Raw genomic sequence first — 18,290 nt, 5'->3', positions numbered from 1 at the left:
TTTTTTTATTTGGTAGTCTTCTTCCAGAACTTCCTCGTTCAAATAAAATATATGATATTTTGAAATAATAAGCTACATTGTTTGGCATAGAACTTATATGTATTGTGTACAATTATTATTTTAATATTGATAGCATACAAAATGACGCTTTAAAAAATCTCACGTTATTTCTACTAATAAAATAAAGTTATTAAATTCTTACCAATACAGTATAAAATATACAAAGCAAACAAACAGCACAGCCAATAATATAAAGGTTTACTCCGGTAACTGAAAAAGGAAACACGGATTAAATTAATTTGTAACCATTTCTCAAGACATTACAATAAACTTTTGAATAATATTATTGATATGATAACCAATGTGTCTTCGTTTTTTTTCTAAAGCTATACACATCTTTTTATTAATTTGCCATTATACCAAAATCAAATTATAGAATTCTTACCCTGGTTGAATGCAAGAGCAGGTACATAGATGACAACCGGCAGAAACATAAACTGAAAAGAAAAATATTTCATTTTACTAGTTTATCAAAGTGGAGCATATGGTGGTCATAAATTCCCGCCATTCTTTTCTATCGGCAGTCAACCCCTGCGCAACCTCCGAAGTTAAGTTTTCAAACCAGAAAAAATGTATATAGGAAACGCATCGGACGCTTGATTTTCATTTTTATTTCACCCGAAAACAAATTATCTCATATTTCTAAAAGCAGTACCTAAAATTTGATTATAATGTACCCAATCTATGTATCATCATTCCTTTTCCGCAGCCAGTGGTACATAGGGCACTGCATTGGCAAACTGAGTGCATATTTCAATAATCTGTTACATAAGGTAAGGTGATTAGTCCCATGTGCCATGTGTCAGGTAAAATTCCAGGAACAATGAAATATTGCAGTTTAAACAACCTTTAAAATCAATATTTCTCCTCCACCCTGCCAGAAGTCGAACCCAGAATCTCAAGAATGGTAGGCGAAGACGCCAACCACTACACTACGAGGCGGGCTTATCTCCGCTGAATTTTCTTTTTCCAGATTTTTACCCGAGAGTAGCCATCGAGTCAAAAATACTCATCTACAATTATGTTCCTATTTCATATCTATATCATACACCGAAACACAGACACAGAAAGACACAGACACTTCAGACACAGAAAAATGTATGGGAAATATAAAATGTCTCAAATCTTCGGTGGGTGATTTTTCACCAATACAGTTTTTTTGTGTGTTTTGCCACTGAATTGAGTCTTGCGGTTTCAAAAAATGATTAATAAATAATAGTCGATACTATATTTACCTCATCTAAAAGAAACATTATAGATGCTAGAACTCTCAGAGACCTGTCAAACCTCAGCTCTAAGTACTGAAAAAAAAATCATTTTTGTACAAACATGTTTTTCAAATTAAAATATTTTCATAAGGTTCATGGTATATTATTTAATATAAGTCATTTTTACTTTTAACCGCAGTAAAGAATACATCGGGCACTACATTTGTCTTAATATTATACTTGCACATTTTACGTCGATAAGACAAATGTGGACATATTTAAAATTTTTAGTTTAACTATCCAAAAAGTATTCACATGAAATCTTTATCTCCATTTGAATCATGTTTAATTTAACACACAAACCAATGTTTTTAAAATATTTAAATAACATGTCTGGACACCATTGAAAATACATATGGCAGTAAATTCAATTAAAGATTCATAACTGAACAGTTAATATTATTTTGTTATCAGATAATATACTATAATTTTATTTATAATGCATTCGTTTAAAAGAAAATTATTCAAATTATCTTGAAATTTTCCTAAAAAATATCTATTTGCAGCATGTAACGCCTTGTTTAATTCGGGAAAACTGTGTTCTCTTTCAAATCACAGACAAAATATAAATAAAATAAAAATTAAAGAAATTAAAAACAATTTCACCTCAAAAAAAATGTCTGGGTATTTCGGTAAATTTATTTTTATTATTTTTCGTTACAGGCAGGCAGCCTTGCTGATGCGCCTATATCTCGTGTACTGCTTTTTGACTGTGTTCTTTTTCCTTCAAAAAAGCATCCCAACGGTTTTTGAACTGGTTTACCGAAATGGAATGGACAAGAGTTTAGTCCTTAAAATAAAGCTCGATTAGAATTACAGCTGTCAAACTAATTTCATTAGTGATAAAAAATTACTGATCACTGATCAAATCGACTTTATCAGTTATTTCAGGCAATCATGAAACTCTGTTTCTGAAAATTGATATAAAAAATGCAAAACCAAGCCTATTATAGTGTGTTTAACACAATTATTCACCAAAAATAAGACATTTACACTTTTTTCATGAACAGTATCACATGATTATTATTATTTTTACAATTATTTTTTTATTCGATCAATTTATCCCATCTCTAACGTTTTTGCAAAATGGTGTAACCTTGTAAGAACATCGTTAATAATTAGGTTTATTTTAGTTTTTTTTTTAGTTTTAAAGCTGATTTTATTTATTAATATTGATATATGTGTCAAGTTTTGTATTATAAAATTATTTAACACGCCAGATACGAATGATTTTTCGTGTGTTAATAAATAACTCCTTTGACGTTACTACAAAGTTATGTCGTCCCTTTTTCCGACAAATGTCATTCTAATCAAGCTATATTTTAAGGACTATAAGCTTGGCAATTTATTCCAGTCTGAAACTACCCTCCTGAAAGGAACTTTTTCTTGGGTTTTTAAAATTTCTATACATAATTTTCTCAACTTTTTTGAACCTGGAATTTTTTTGATTTGGTTTGCCGAATGATATTTAATTAAAGGTTATTTACCTCATAAGATGAACGAAGATGGAGATTAAAGTATACGGGTAAGTATACCAGTGCCACGATGGCGCCACTCAGCATTATGGAAAAAACAACCACCCAATATTGTGTTCCATACTTGTATATCTCAGCCGGAGTCCCGATAATGGTCACTCCTGATACGTAGCTGCATCCGCCACCACCCATTTAGAAACAAAACATTTCATCAGTAACAATACACAAACTATACACTATACAGTATACAGTCCATAAAGTAAGAGATGAATGTGTGAGAATGAACTGTGATTGTACATCAGGGACGAAGGGGCATATGAAGCAAGTGAGGCTGAGCCTCACTAAGAAATCATTGCTATTCACCAGTACCTAATATGTATTTTAATTCGCATTATATCAACACATTCTGAAGATAAAAAAACTAGCAACCAAAATAAAAATGCTCAAAGATGCCGACAAACATGGTCCGTATTGTGTTATTTACTGTAGGTACCTACTTAACATCTACGCATAATATACTTATCCTTAAAATCTGAGCTTCACTAGAAATTTGGAATCAAAGACGCCACTGTTGTACATACTCGTTGGACCTAGAGGCGCTAGTATTTAATAAATATCACCAAATATCTATTATGATTTCCCACTGCATATAATATAATATTACGGTAACAACAATCTCAGCAAAAATGGCTGATGACTCAAAAGAAAGCAAATAAATGATGAGAGAACCTTTTTCCATGATAACTGTTAATATATAGTATATGGGTAATGTATGTTTGAATTATGAATATGCTTTCTAAAAAACCTTTTTAATTGAATGCATAGAATTATAATATACCAGAAGGCACGGCGCGTAGAATCAAGTCTGCATACATCGCACTGTGTCCAAAAGTTGCCAAACTCTCCCCTCCCCCGTACAACAGCCCACCTGCGCGCATGCGTGAAGTGGCTTCGTAATGTTGCCAAACCGCAAACAATATATTATCATAACACAAATATAAGATAATTTTGTGTAATGTTATGTTTTATCACAAAAAATATTTTACTGACTAGACTATAAAAAAAAAACAGGTATTTTTATTAAGCAAACATAAAAAAAAACATGAAATAATCAATTAGTTATTAAGTCAAATTAATACAGTTTCATATTATACTAGGGCTTATTAATTGAAAGCCGGGTAAAAAATTCGAATACCCTGGCAATACTAACAAAATGCCCGCCTTGTTTTATTTAATAATCTTACAAGACTGTAAAATAATCGAATTCTTAAATAATATTATTTGTGAATTCTTACACATGAAATATGATCCCACCCTATTCCCTTTTAATCCCAGCAGTATTTTGACACTTAAAAACGACACAACATGGCGCAATTGAGTTTAAATCGGCAGTTGCGTACTAAGCAACGTCTACAGAGTAACTAATGGCCAAAACTTAAAACTACTCATTTATGAGTAGTTTTTTCGGCTTTGATGCGCGTACCCGGTTTCTGGACTAATAATTAATTAATAATAATTCTATGATTAAATATTTTTTAAACTAAAACAATAGCTAAATTGTTAGCTCTCAGAGCATGTGAATAGTGAGATGGCAGATAGCTACACATTTTGGAAGAAGCTTGACCGCAGCGCTAGTGTAGGGTAAGTGATCTAGTAATTGGACATGCTATAGTAGTTGGACACTATTGTAAAAAATAAGTAAACGAGAATTTATCTCCACCATAAAATAGACACTTTTTTGTGTTTTTTCTTAAAATAAATGCATTACATTTTTTTTCACCATTACATTTAGAATGTCCAATTTTTATAGCACCCAACCGAAATGTGTCAAACTCTAGCAACCATAACTACAATTTATAAAATGTATTAAGAATCTACTGGAGGAGATCGCAGAAGACATCGGGATCTATCAAGAAAGTGTTATATTGAATACTCAAACTCTGATATTGGTTGGTAAAAATAGTAAAATTGCTGCCCGACAGGCATTTCTAATGAAGCAATAATACAAAACTACTTAAATATAATTAAAAAGTATTATTAGTATTCCATATAAAAATGAAAAATAAAATGCTGTAGTGTGCTCCAAACACTATTTTTTTTTAACAATATATTTCAACTACACAATAAAAATACAAATGCGGAAAAATTATGCAGTTTTTTATTATATTTGTTAGTTTAACTTTAGGTTTAATGTGTTAACCTGTGATACTATTATCGTAATAATAATACACAGATTTGTATAAATTGTGCAATTTGGTTCAACCTGGCAACCTCCATAACATCTATTTTCCATGTCCATAAATACATATATATGTATACTTAAGCGTTTTTAGAGCACCTTAAAATTCATTTATTTATTTAAACTACTTGGATACATAAATCAATGAGAACCTGCTGGGATCTTATTATACCTACGCGAATACTTACGTAGTGAGTATTTATTACTTTATTACTTTATTAAATAAATGCTTATGTTAACAGTAAATATTTAGAGATGAAGAAGATTTTTGGGAGAGGGTATATCTAAACATTTAGATGGCTTATGACCTGCCATTGGCTAGTTTATATGATGGCTTTACACACTGTCAGTGTCCAAACGGGTGAAGTGTACACTTCTGTGAGTGAAATAGAAACAGAATCCTGAAAAAGGAAACCGAGTGGAGAGTCCGCCTAGTAGTGTAGTGGTTGGCACATTCCCGTGCCATGCTTGAGTTCCCGTGTTCGATTCCTGGCAGGTCCAATATTTGTATTAATGGTGGTTTTCCCATGTAATATTTCACTGTCCCTGAACTGGCACCTGCTGTGTATCTACATACAAAATACGCGAGATAAAAGTGTTTTCTACGGCCGCGAGAGCGTTTGAAATATCACCCCTGAAGCGTAAAACTAAGCAGTGTTTGTGTTTAAGTGGGTTTGGATAAGGGGATAGTTATGATGATGATGAATCTATAGGCCTACCTCCCAATAAGAGACATAGCAACCGGGAAAGTGTGCATCTGTCTGCTGCCCATCAGGTAATCGTTGACATCGGCGGATTTGGAGCGACTCCTGTACAGGAAGTATAATCCAGTGAGTCCGGAAAGTAACAACATGGCTACAAATAATATGTAGTCCAGTGTTGTGAATTTGGAATCTTCAAAAAAGTGCTGTGGCTCGCTTGTTTCCATTTTTCCAAGTAGCTGTGAAATCTCCAATGTGTTATGTCGTCCTCAATGCGAGCCCAGCAATCTGGAAAATACTATTTATGATAAATAATCATTCATTAGTATTTTGTACACATCCAAATATTTGTAGATGATTTAATAATTATATTTATAAACAAAATCATATAGTAATGCATAGCTATAGTCCTTAAAATGTAACATGACAGTTGTCAGAAAAAGTGACGACATAACTTTGTAGTAACGTCAAAGGAGTTATTTATATTGACACACGAAAAATCATTTGTATCTGGCGTGCTAATTTATTTTTTTAATACAATGCTTGAAACATAAATCAACATTAATATATAAAATCCGTTTTATTCCACTTTTATTTATAATTATTTTATAAATTGTTTACCAGTGACCGGGTTTCGTCGTGACCGACATCGTCAGACTGGTGGGAGAATAAACAAATTTCTATGTTATATACAAGTGCAAGCAGGGGTTGTAAATCATGATTTTATTTAATTATGTAAATTAAAGAATTTAAATTAAAATCATTTAAGTGTAAGAAATAAAAATTATAAGAATATAAGTTTTTAATATACAAAAATAATTATGAATAAAAGTGGAATAAAACTATAAAGTATTTTTATTATTATAATTAAAATGCAGTTTCACCAAGAAATGTCAGTAGAAAAACTCAATATATGTAAAATCCGCTTTAAAACTAAAATAATCCTAATTATTATCGACGTTCTTACAAGGTTACATAAAAAAAACGCTAGAGATGGGACAAATTGATCGATGTAAATTGATTGAATAAAAAAATAATTCATTTAATGTTGTTCATGAAAAAAGTATAAATGTTAATTTTTGGTGAATAACTGTGCTAAACACACTATAATAGGCTTGTTTTTGCGTTTTTTATGTCAATTTTTGGAAACAGAGTTTAATGATTGCATGAAATAACTGATAAAATCGATTTGATAAGTGATCAGTAATTTCCCATCACTAATGATATAAGTTTAACAGCTGTCATTCTAATCAAGCTATATTTTAAGGACTATAGGTAGTAAGTCCGTACATAATAATCCCTATTACATTTAAGTTTGTTAGTGAAAATTCTTGATGGAAGTTCATTGTAATTTATAACAGAAATAAAGTGATAGTGAAGTGCACAAATTTGGAATAATCCGTAGCCAGCTTCGTCGCTTTCGCGACATCTTCAAGACAGGTATCTTACTCAAATTGAATACATTTTTTTAATATTTGAAGCACTAACTTTGCAGGCATTTATTGTAATTAAAATTAAAATAAAATAACTTCGTTTTTACCCACTTATTATTTTTTTTTACTGACCAGTTTCCAAGCTACATACAAAGTGTTAGTAAATTATGCCCTGATAAAGAAACCGGTCGGTAAAAGTGGTTAAAAACAAAGTTGTTTTATTTTTAAATTAAATATATTTATGCAAAATCATATTTCCTCAATTCTTCCGTCTGATTATTTTTGTGAAGTAAAAAAGCTGAAACCTTTATAGATGTGGGTGAGATTTATCCGACTATTATTTCACCTACTAAGCAAGGCCTTAAAATATTTTTAAAATTTTTATACTTCTTGGGTCAGTTGGTTTAATCAACAATATTAAGAATTTGTCTAATGTCCTCTATCTATATTGTAAAAATTTAATCATGATACTCCCTAGAGGTTGAAATGTAATCATTGTCTACAAACATTTAGACAAATTCAAAATATTGATGAAAATCAGTAGGTAAAAGTAAAGAATTTAAAATTATGTTTGCGGTCATTAAAATTTTTGGTCACATTTATTTCTATAATAAAAAAAATCATGCCAATGAGTTTGAAAAAAAAACTCACTGACGAACAATGATCTTAACAAATAGACAAAATAATATGCACATTGGCCATTCGCCGGCTTTAGAATTTTCCTAAAAACATACTGTAGAAACTAAATATTTACAGTAAAAATATTATGCTTAAAAAAACACGATTCCACAAAAAAGGGTTTGAACTAAACTACTTTGTAACATTAAAAAAAAAAACAATTAATGAATGCATAATTCAACTTTTGTAGAATTTAAGATCGAGATCAAAGGTCACCGATGTGGTCCACAAGGTTGCCAACTAGAAATGGAGCGGGGCTGGTTATAAGCAAGAACCACAGACTCGGATGGAGTAAAAAAAGTCCTGGAATGGCGACCCAGAACAGGCAAGCAGAAGTGTCGGCAAGTCTCAGGCAAGGTGGTCTGATGACATAAGAAGTGGTTGGATGCAGTTGGCTTAGGATAAGAAGATGTGAAGATTTAAAGGGGAGGCCTATGTTCACCAAATGGACAAGAGAGGGCTGATGATGATGATGAGAATTTAAGAAAAATACCTCAAAATTTGTGTGATTTCAAATGCTTTTATTTCTTTTTTAAAACCAAAATTGAAGTTTTTCCTTGATAACTTTCCTGTTCAATTTAATTGTAAATAATTTGGCTTTTTATGAGTACCAATATATCTAAGTGTCTAAATTCCCAAAGGCGTAATCTGCCGGTCGAAAAGTAATTATATTTTTAACTTTTAAGCATATTTTTTTATCAGAAATACCTTATAAAACGATTGTTTTTATATGGGTACTGTTTTATTTATTTTTTAATTTTATGAGGCAATTTAGAAAAACAAGCCAGAAATGTCAAAATCGTATAATTTTCTTACTTTTTATCAGATTACAACAGCCTTAAGAATATAAATATGGAAACATTGCAAACTTTTTATCATCATCATCATTCATGAAGTTTTAAATAATATTCCATGTCAACCATGTCGGGAATCGAACCCTTGCATGGTAGGCAAACGTTTAAACCTTTTATATCATCTAGCAATTTAAACAGCCCTAATGGTCCCAGAACAGAAAAATACCGACAAGCAAATCATTACGATATTGTTATCTGAGTTATCTAGATCTTATTAATCAGTAAAATCAATATTTACTCATCATGGTAGTTCGTCATATCAGAATTAATATGACTTGAACATTTACCGACAATAATTAAATGAATGTGCAAATATATTTTTTTTAAACTATGAAACGTGGCTGTGGTAATAAATATATACATTATAACCTTACAAATACAACTCGTCAGTTTGAAAAAAAACTGTAGTTGCCATAATCCAAGTAGGTGCCAGGCGACTGACCGGTTTATAATAATTTTTTGAACTTTAAACTTTGTACGAAAATTAACATTATTTTATTAACCCTTCCGGGCCTAAGAGGGGTATCTAGGGTCCCCCAGGTAGCATATTTTTTCAGTAACTTTTTTGTTAATAATCCTATCCTATAAAGTTTAAAATGTATCAAAACTATTAAAATATTTTTCTGCGAATTCTTTCAATAATAATTCACAGTTGTCTTTGCTTCCAGCCCGTGCAAACAGCAAACACTACAATACATCGATTTGGAGTTCAATAATCTTTGATATAAAATAATCTTTGATCAGTTGGCACGTGCTCTTTTTTATATTTGGGGGCAAATTTCCAGCCATAACCACAAAAAACGGATTTCGTACTTTACATTTTACACGCATTCCCGCTCCCAACTCCCCGCCGTACCGCCGCGCTAACACGTAGCGAGATTTTAGATCGGTGTTATTCAACGGATCACGGAGAGAGCAGCGCGATGCCATATAACATCCTCTCGCAACAGTATTTTATAAAAAAAATATGAATTTCGCAAAAAACTCGAAATATTATGAAACAGTTTTATAAACACTAATGAAGTATTCTGGTACCCCCCGAGGAACTCGCGTACTTTTTTCACCTTCAGGCTCGGAAAGGTTACAAATACTGTTGCAAAACCTATGCCATGTTGACCACATTGAGCTTGTATTAAATGCAGGGAATTTAGACAGTAGACTAACTTCTAGATGCAAATCACGAGCATTTAAAACATTATCCCCTTTTCCGCTGCCAGTGGTGCATAAAGCAATGAATTTTGTTTGAAAGTTTGAAAACAAAACAAAATGCAACAAGAACAAGTTCCGGAACTTCAGTAGACTTGTAGTCGGTAAATGTGAAGCAGCGTAAAAAGGCGCGACACACAACTTTGAACTCACAGTAACCTGGCATAGACAGTTAATCATTTTTACTCGACTATGCGTTTTGCACGGCAATGTTGACGCGACAACGCTCACTTTTCAGAACATAATTTCAAACTATCATTCTACGAAGCATCATCTCTATTTAATTACGTCTTAGTGGCTTAGTTTGATAGTCTATTAACAAATTAAAAAAAAAACATGAAACAGTGAGTTGGTTACCTACTGTTTTATTCCTGTCTAAATTTAGACAATATAATAAATAGACCTTTGAGGAAATACATTTTTAAAATACAATTACTCATTGTAAATCAAGACACACATTTTTTCTTGGTCAATTTGTCTGAAAATCAATTGAAAGGTGTTAAAAGGATTAACTTACGTTAGTACTCGTATAACGAAAACATATTTTGTAAAAAAACACATGTAAGGATAAATAATCTGATGCATGTTAGTAGTTTTACATAATCTCTGATTTAGTATAAATATACACCATATTATATAAACGTCATAATACGGCATGAAAAAAAAAGAAAACTAAATATCCATTTCGAAAAAATCGAAACAATAGACAAGTTTAGTTGGTTAGGAACGTACCATTATTTATTGATTTATTTCAATAGCGATTTATTTCAATAACGATTTATTTCAATATGGTGATTTATCTGCGATTTCTCATAAAATCCTTTTTCTGTTCCTAATTAGTATTAATTATTGAATAAAAAAAAAATTTCAACCGATGCGTAAATGTTTAACGGAGGAATACCAGGGCCCCGATTACAATGGGAAGTAAACATTTATCTTAAATTTTATCTGCAAAGTAAAATTAAGTTTTCTGTGTGAAAAGCAGAAGAGGCATTCATTTTTTTTCTTTTAAACGTGTCCAATTGTAGGTTACCGATGAAGATACTTTAAATGTTCATGGAGAGCGAAATGTGGTTTTGATTGCATTAGAATGAGGTGGATATATGACGAACGAACGAACGAACGAACGAACGAACGAACGAACGAACGAACGAACGAACGAACGAACGAACTTACGAAACGAAATTGTGACAGAATGTATGGAACAGAAAAAATATCACTGATGGTAATTCTCCATCCTCCGATACGCTGATGACAATACCTACACTTCACTCGTAGTGATTACTCCAGAAGAAATAAATAGAAGAGCTTCTTCATCACGTAGAAAAAAAAGACACAGGACTTGAAATAATCCGATTTGAAAATATTATTTTTACTGACGGGACTCATCTAGTTAAAAATATAAGTTATTCTTAATACATGGCTTGAAAGAAATGTATGACTTGTTCAATCTTGGGCCAAGAATCGACAATAATGGTTAATAAGAAAGTAAAATTAGAAGACGCATGCCTAAAAATGCAATGACTCGATCTTGACCCGAGAAAATATAGAAAATAGAGCCATTACAAAATCCACAAATATAATATGGGGACAGTGCTCTGATGTCACTGCGACCTGTGTAGATTTAATGTAACGGGTCCCCGTAAAATAATTACCGCTGCCTAAGTCTTTAAAAAGCCGGAGTGGGGGGCGAGTACTATCATATTGCTAAATCTCCTCCCCCAAGCCCGGGTCCTTAAAATATCTGACCATTAGGTAGAGGGCGCTCTCATATCACCAGGTGAAACTAGTGGTCCACCGAAGTTAGGGCTTCTGTTGTGTTTTAAATCATCACATTGACATAAAATGGGTATAGTAGTTTTTTCATCATCTACAGTGCAGAACAGGTCAAAAGCCTAGTAGTGTCCGTAATGTAATATGTCTGTATGCTGACGAGACATTGACTGTAAATCAGCAGACAGGTAAGAATATACGCTTTCTTTCAAGGTGTGGTTCCGTCCAGCTCGGATGGCGTAAGTTAAGAATCGCCTCGACAGACAGACGTTGGTACAAATGTCTAAATCCTAGAGAATCAAATTTGCCTTTATGTTCTTTAGTCGCTTTACTAGATGCTGGTTATTACTGTAAAGGGAATAAAATCAGGGCCTCGATTATGATAGGAAGATAAAGACGTCATACCTTCACCTTGACGGTATAGTTGAAGATAATTTCCCTCCAGCGATTATAAAGATATACACCTTCAAGTTTTGGGTGGGTACATCGATATGAAACAGGGGGAAGCGTACGTCATGGTACACATATCTACGCTCTAAAATGACATAGCTTCAGTATGACGTCATAGTTGAAGATAAAAGTCTCCCGACCGACTATAAAGGTACACTACCGATCCCCCACCATTAAGTTTTGATGTAAGTACATCGGTTTATACCGACAGGTCTAGAACCTCTCGATACGTTTAATATAGGCATTAAAAGTGTCAAAAAGTTTGTTCCACCGAGCAATTTTTCCTTTAATTATGATTTATTAATTTTTTACTCGTTTTGAGGTTGGCGCTTTTTTCTTAAAAGCCTATTAAAAATATGAGAGAGAACTACGTAAATTTTGAAGTCGAATTAAATTCCGACATAACTGTCACTTTCATAAAACGAACGACTAGATTTGAAAATAATGTCGTCGGATTCTGTCCTATTAACAAATAAGAGTGTTAGAAAGTTACCACTGTAAAAAAATACTTTAGTTATTATATTTTTTCTTCTGTTTTATTATTTTTCCGAGTGTACGTATCGAGACGTTAAAGGAGCCGGCTTTGTAGTCGATCGGTAGACACATACAGACCAGTGGCGTGCGGTGACTTTTGAAACAAGGCATGCGGTCATGGGAACGAAAAAAACACAATTTTTATATTTTAAATTCTTTTTTTTTTTTAATATAAATTAATATTTGCGTTCTTATGATTTACCCAAATATTTCATTTTGAGGGCCATTTTCAACGAGTTATATATAACCACTATAAGAAAATGGGAATCAAGTTGGGGTAGAGTGGGATTCGAACCACGGACCTTCGATCCGTGATTCCGAGACACTAGCCACAGAACCACAACCAGATAATTTGATAAACATAATTTCGATTCTTTAGAATAGCCGTTTCAGTTTTTTGTCAATGGAACCTTAATTATCATTGGTTACTTTTTTTGTGGAACCCCATCTCGATAGTAAAAATGTAAATTTCGAAAAAAGAAACCCGTGAAACGTTTTTTTGGAAATTTCTCAGATTAGCTCAAAGTCTTATACTAATAACTAATAAAATAACCAACACGCCATTTCCACGAGGGGGTAGGCAAAGAGGATAGAACGCCATACCACTATTTTCTGGCACACTTTCCACGCACGCTGATTAAAAATTCCATAAAACTAAATATCATTTTGATAATAATAATAATAATAACATTCCTTTTAATTTAAAAGCTATCGCGATAAGCTATTTTATACGTGAGAAAAAAACACAGAACTCAAAAAAAAATTCAACTAGATAGTTTAGGTTGGGTATAGTAAAAACCGGAAGTCAACATTGTTTTAGTGAGAAAACATCAAAAGTCCTTACAACGCTGTAATACATTAAGGAAAATATAAACATTTTAATTAGGTAATTATTGTTTTTTTACGGATTGAAATTCTCATTTGGTTACAATGTTTTAAAAATCATATTTAAAAAATCCAGTTTCCTGAATATTTTACTCAATGTACCTTTAGTTTACAAATTTAATTATAAACATAAAAAAATGTAGAACACCACAGAACAGTTCTTATCCCAGAAAATGGAAAAGTATCTCAAAAATAATTTATTATTACTTGGTAGGCAATCTTATCTTCTATGGAAATGCAAAATCCGAGCAGCATGCACAGTTGGTAGTTTAGGTTGCTAATAACAGTGTAAAACACTTCAATACACGGGCGAAATTAGCGGTCCAAGTTCTGGTGAGCGTGCGCGAACTATTCAAAATCTCGAGAGCATTTCTAGCGTATGCGTATCTCAGATCTCAGCATCCGTCAGTCCGTCATTGCGTCAGCCCGTCAGTCGGCCACGGGCCTCCGTAAGGTGTGGTTGCCTGTAACCGATTTTTGGGGCGATTACGAATTACGTAAATAATCTATAAGTAAAATACTTGACGATTTTTAATTTTGAAATAGGGCACACATAAACATATTCTTGTGTAAGCTCTAATAATAACAGTGAACATATATTTTATTTACAAGTTATGCACTTACTACATACGTAGTTTTCCAGTATTAAAGGCATGCGCCGCATGTATCGAATGTATGGACGACACGCTACTGATACAGACGATCGTTAGGCGTACCGTCTATGTGATTTCCAAAAGTCATGCAAAATTCATGTTCAAGCGAACATTTTGTGCTTGAATTGGGATTTATTGGAGTTTATACTCGCTTTGAAGTGAGAACTTTTTATTACAGAAGCCCATTTAAAATATAAATGAGAACTACGAGTATTTTAAATGTTAATGACGTGAGGAACGCGGACTAATTGTTTGCGGTCATTCCATTGGCTTGTTTTTATCATATGATGTCGATATGACAAGTAGGTAGAACATACCGAGGTAAGGTAAGCAGGTTTGATCGTGTTGTGGTCCTGTGGCTAGTGTCTCGGACTCACGGGCCAAAGGGCCGTGGTTCGAATCCCACTCTACTCCAACTTGATTCCATTTTCTAATAGTGAGTTATTTACAACTCGTTGAAAATGGCCCTCAAAATTAAATATCTGGGTAAATCATAAGAACGCAAATATTTCTTTAAAAAAGCTCAATCCATTTTGGTGTCTGATGGTAGAATACGAAGATTTATTTATATATTTTTTTTATTTAATGCACAAAATACACAATTTTACATAGACACAATTATATGTTTTTTTATGTCCCGACTTGTTAGAAAATTCCGTGTTAAGTCGGGACTCTTCGATATATAAATCAAAAATATTTATTGACATATTAAAACAATATACAGGTAATCAAAAAAAATATGCAAAATAATCAAAAGAATATACAAAATAATAATAGAAAAATAAAAATGATAAAAATTTATAATACATGTCGAAAATGGAATCAAAAGTTATATAATAATACGTATGACAGTGATGACATACACATATACGATATACGTATATGGATAATAATGAAAACAGCAGCGATGTTATGCATTTATATGAAGTGCAGTTGCTCTAACGAACATTCAGTGTCTGTGTTGTAATATTCTTTCTTTCTTTCTTAACTATCTCTCCACTGCTGGATATATACCACTTCTAATATTTCCCATTCTTTTCTAACGTGTGCTTTTCACATCATCTACCCATCTGTTTTGGGGTCACCCTACTGGTCTTTTGTTTTGTTTTGTTATAATCATCATCAGCATTTCTTTTCCGCACCGAATGGTGCATAGGGTCCTGCATTGGTACACCAATCCCAGCGTATCTTGATATTTTTTGTTGCATTAAGGTTAGGTGATCAGTCTTACACTTCAGGTGCCAGACATGAAAACACCTTTTAAAATAAATATTTTCATGTCAACCATGTCGGGAATCGAACCCGAGACCTCTCGCATAGTAGGTAAACGCGCTGACCACTGCACCACGCGACCGTCAAGTAAATAATAAATGAATTCCTACCCTACCTGCGATGGTCGCTAACAAGATTAACGCAGCAACGCTCTTGTATAATGAATGTGAACCAACTGTGACCGTTTTAGTACCAAGTACGTACAAATATTCCTGGGTGGTAGAACATTACCGACCTATAATCTATTATATTACTTGCAGAACAAAGCGGTCGACCGTAAATACGCTTATGAATGATGTCAATGCCAAAATAAATCAATCACACCGTTTATGGATCGATTAGAGTTTAAGAACGTATTGTATTCACATTTTAATAACAAACATTCGAAGTATTATAATACGGACCATGAAAATATAGTACCCATTTCAATGAATATAAGTTTTTTATTGTAGTTTAAAATCGATAAAAATGTTCAGGGTGTATACTATATACCCAATACCCTCGGCTTAAGTTTTAATCGTTATTTTTTTATGAAAAAATATTACCAATTGATTATTATGTTTATAATAAGTATTATCTACTAATTGTACCTCGCATAATATAAACGTTTCATAATGTCATTATGAAATATTTAAAAAATATAAATGAAAGCCAAATTTTAACCGACGATTATAGTTAATACCACTTTCTATATCAAAAACGTCATTTGGTGCGCGACTCGACATTTACGAGAAAAATAAATGCTATCTAGTACGTGTACGTATATATGTACTAGGTACCCATGTAAAAGATAATAATGCTATATTATATTGAAGAACTATCCAAAATATCATATGAATTATCAGTAATCACATAAGTAGATATTAGGTACCCATTTAAAGGACAATAATATTATATCATATTGAAGTACTATCCAAAAAATCATATGAATTATCAGTAATCACATAAGTAGATATTAGGTACCCATGTAAAGGACAATAATATTATATCATATTGAAGTACTATCCAAAAAAACATATTAATTATCAGTAATCACATATGTAGATATTAGGTACCAATTTAAAGGACAATAATATTATATCATATTGAAGTACTATCCAAAAATCATATTAATTATCAGTAATCACATATGTAGATATTAGGTACTCATGTAAAGGACAATAATATTATATTATATTGAAGTAGTATCCAAAAAAACAATTAATTATCAGTAATCACATGAGTAGATATTAGGTACCCATGTAAAGGACAATAATATTATATCATATTGAAGTACTATCCAAAAAATCATATTAATTATCAGTAATCACATATGTAGATATTAGGTACCCATGTAAAGGACAATAATATTATATTATATTGAAGTAGTATCCAAAAAATCAATTAACTATCAGTAATCCCATATGTAGATATTAGGTACCCATGTAAAGAATAATAATATTATATTATTTATTTACTTACATGCATAAGTTTATTGTACATTATTTGAGACATAAGTCCCAACTCCATCGGACTAAAAGTCCTGTGTTGAGATGGGACTAGCAATTAGTTGACACAGACACATGAATATAAGGACAAATATAGGATCAGAAACATATTTTTTTTTTCATAAAATACGTAAGTATATTATATTAAAGTACTATCCAAAAAATTATATTAATTGTCAGTAATCAGGATAGGTACATAGTGAAGGATAGTTTTTTGTTTTATTTTTTACTTTACTTTCAAGATTCAAGACACAGGTGAATTTGGCATAAAAATTTGAACAATATTTAAATACCTGTTAGTAAAAATATTTTTTTTTTAATATTTTCTTTATTATTGTGCTAAGGTAAGTCGGGGGAAGATGCCCAATGGGGAAGTCGCCAAAGTTCGTATATTTCATATAATATTTATCAATAGATTTCCCTATAGTTCCTTTTTTATGTATTATTCAGCAGTAACGCATAGAATGGCCCTTTTCACACATTCCACGACAATCCACCCGGCTTAGTAATTTTACCGGGTACACCCTACAAAAGGTGACATATTTTGTATGCGTTTGTAGGGTGTACGCGGTAAAGTTAATGGGCCGGGTAGATTTTCGTGGCATGTGTGAAAAGGGCTAATGTGTCAATAAAATAAGCTGTCCAGTGCCTCGATTATGATGTGAAGATAAAGACATCATACCTTCACCTTGACGGTATAGTTGAAGATAAATTCCCTCTAGCGATTATAAAGATATACTACCGACCCCCCACCTTCAAGTTTTGGGTAGGTGCATCGATATGAAACGGGGGGAAGCGTACGTCATGGTACACATATCTACGCTCTAAAATTACATAGCTTCAGGAAGACGTCATAGTTGAAGATAAAAGTCTCCCGACCGACTATAAAGGTACACTACCGATACCCCCCACCATCAAGTTTTGATGTAAGTACCTACATCGGTTTATACCGACGGGTCTATAACCCCTCGATACGTTTATCTACGCATTAAAAGTGTCAAAAATTTGGTCCACAAAAATCAAATATTCCAAAATTAAATATTTGGATTAATCATAAGAACGCAAATATTTTTTTTTTGTATATATATTTTTTTTTAATTCGACTAATTCGGATTCGACCATACCCGTACATCAAAAATAAGTCCCTCGTAAGTGACAAAATGAGTGACAAAAAAGATGATATCATTTGTCCCATTTGTAAGGAAATTATTATGACAAAAATTGGACCAAAAGTTGACTGGATATCATGATGCAAAAAATGGCTGTACGAAACATGCACACATCGAACACGGATATTCGCGATCTGTTTCAAATATTTTTTT

At 32.4% G+C, this 18,290-nt stretch overlaps 1 protein-coding gene across 5 annotated transcripts in view; it reads right to left on the bottom strand.

Moving 5' to 3' along the window:
• LOC148273672 (sodium-coupled monocarboxylate transporter 1-like) overlaps nucleotides 1-18,290 on the bottom strand; it is a 42,229-nt gene that overhangs the window by 9,656 nt on the left and 14,283 nt on the right. For 2 of the 5 annotated variants that reach the window (XM_088238388.1, XM_088238387.1), the window contains exons 2-6: nucleotides 5,762-6,041; nucleotides 2,816-2,975; nucleotides 1,296-1,361; nucleotides 446-497; nucleotides 203-270 (exon numbers count right to left, since the gene is read on the bottom strand). Coding sequence is in view for 4 of the 5 variants with exons in the window: in XM_088238387.1 (XP_088094513.1) it covers nucleotides 203-270; nucleotides 446-497; nucleotides 1,296-1,361; nucleotides 2,816-2,975; nucleotides 5,762-5,970 (555 nt within the window). In the remaining variant the exon portion in view is untranslated. Of the gene's footprint in view, nucleotides 1-202; nucleotides 271-445; nucleotides 498-1,295; nucleotides 1,362-2,815; nucleotides 2,976-5,761; nucleotides 6,042-10,431; nucleotides 10,569-18,290 lie in introns of those variants that run through there. The other 3 variants (XM_088238386.1, XM_088238385.1, XM_088238384.1) reach the window with 3 other exon arrangements.

This window comes from Micrasema longulum, unplaced genomic scaffold, assembly GCF_059751315.1.
Source record: "Micrasema longulum isolate JH-2025_06_02 unplaced genomic scaffold, ASM5975131v1 h1tg001877l, whole genome shotgun sequence".
Classification (NCBI taxonomy): Eukaryota; Metazoa; Arthropoda; class Insecta; order Trichoptera; family Brachycentridae; genus Micrasema; species Micrasema longulum.
This window is presented reverse-complemented; position numbering and strand designations above follow the sequence as displayed.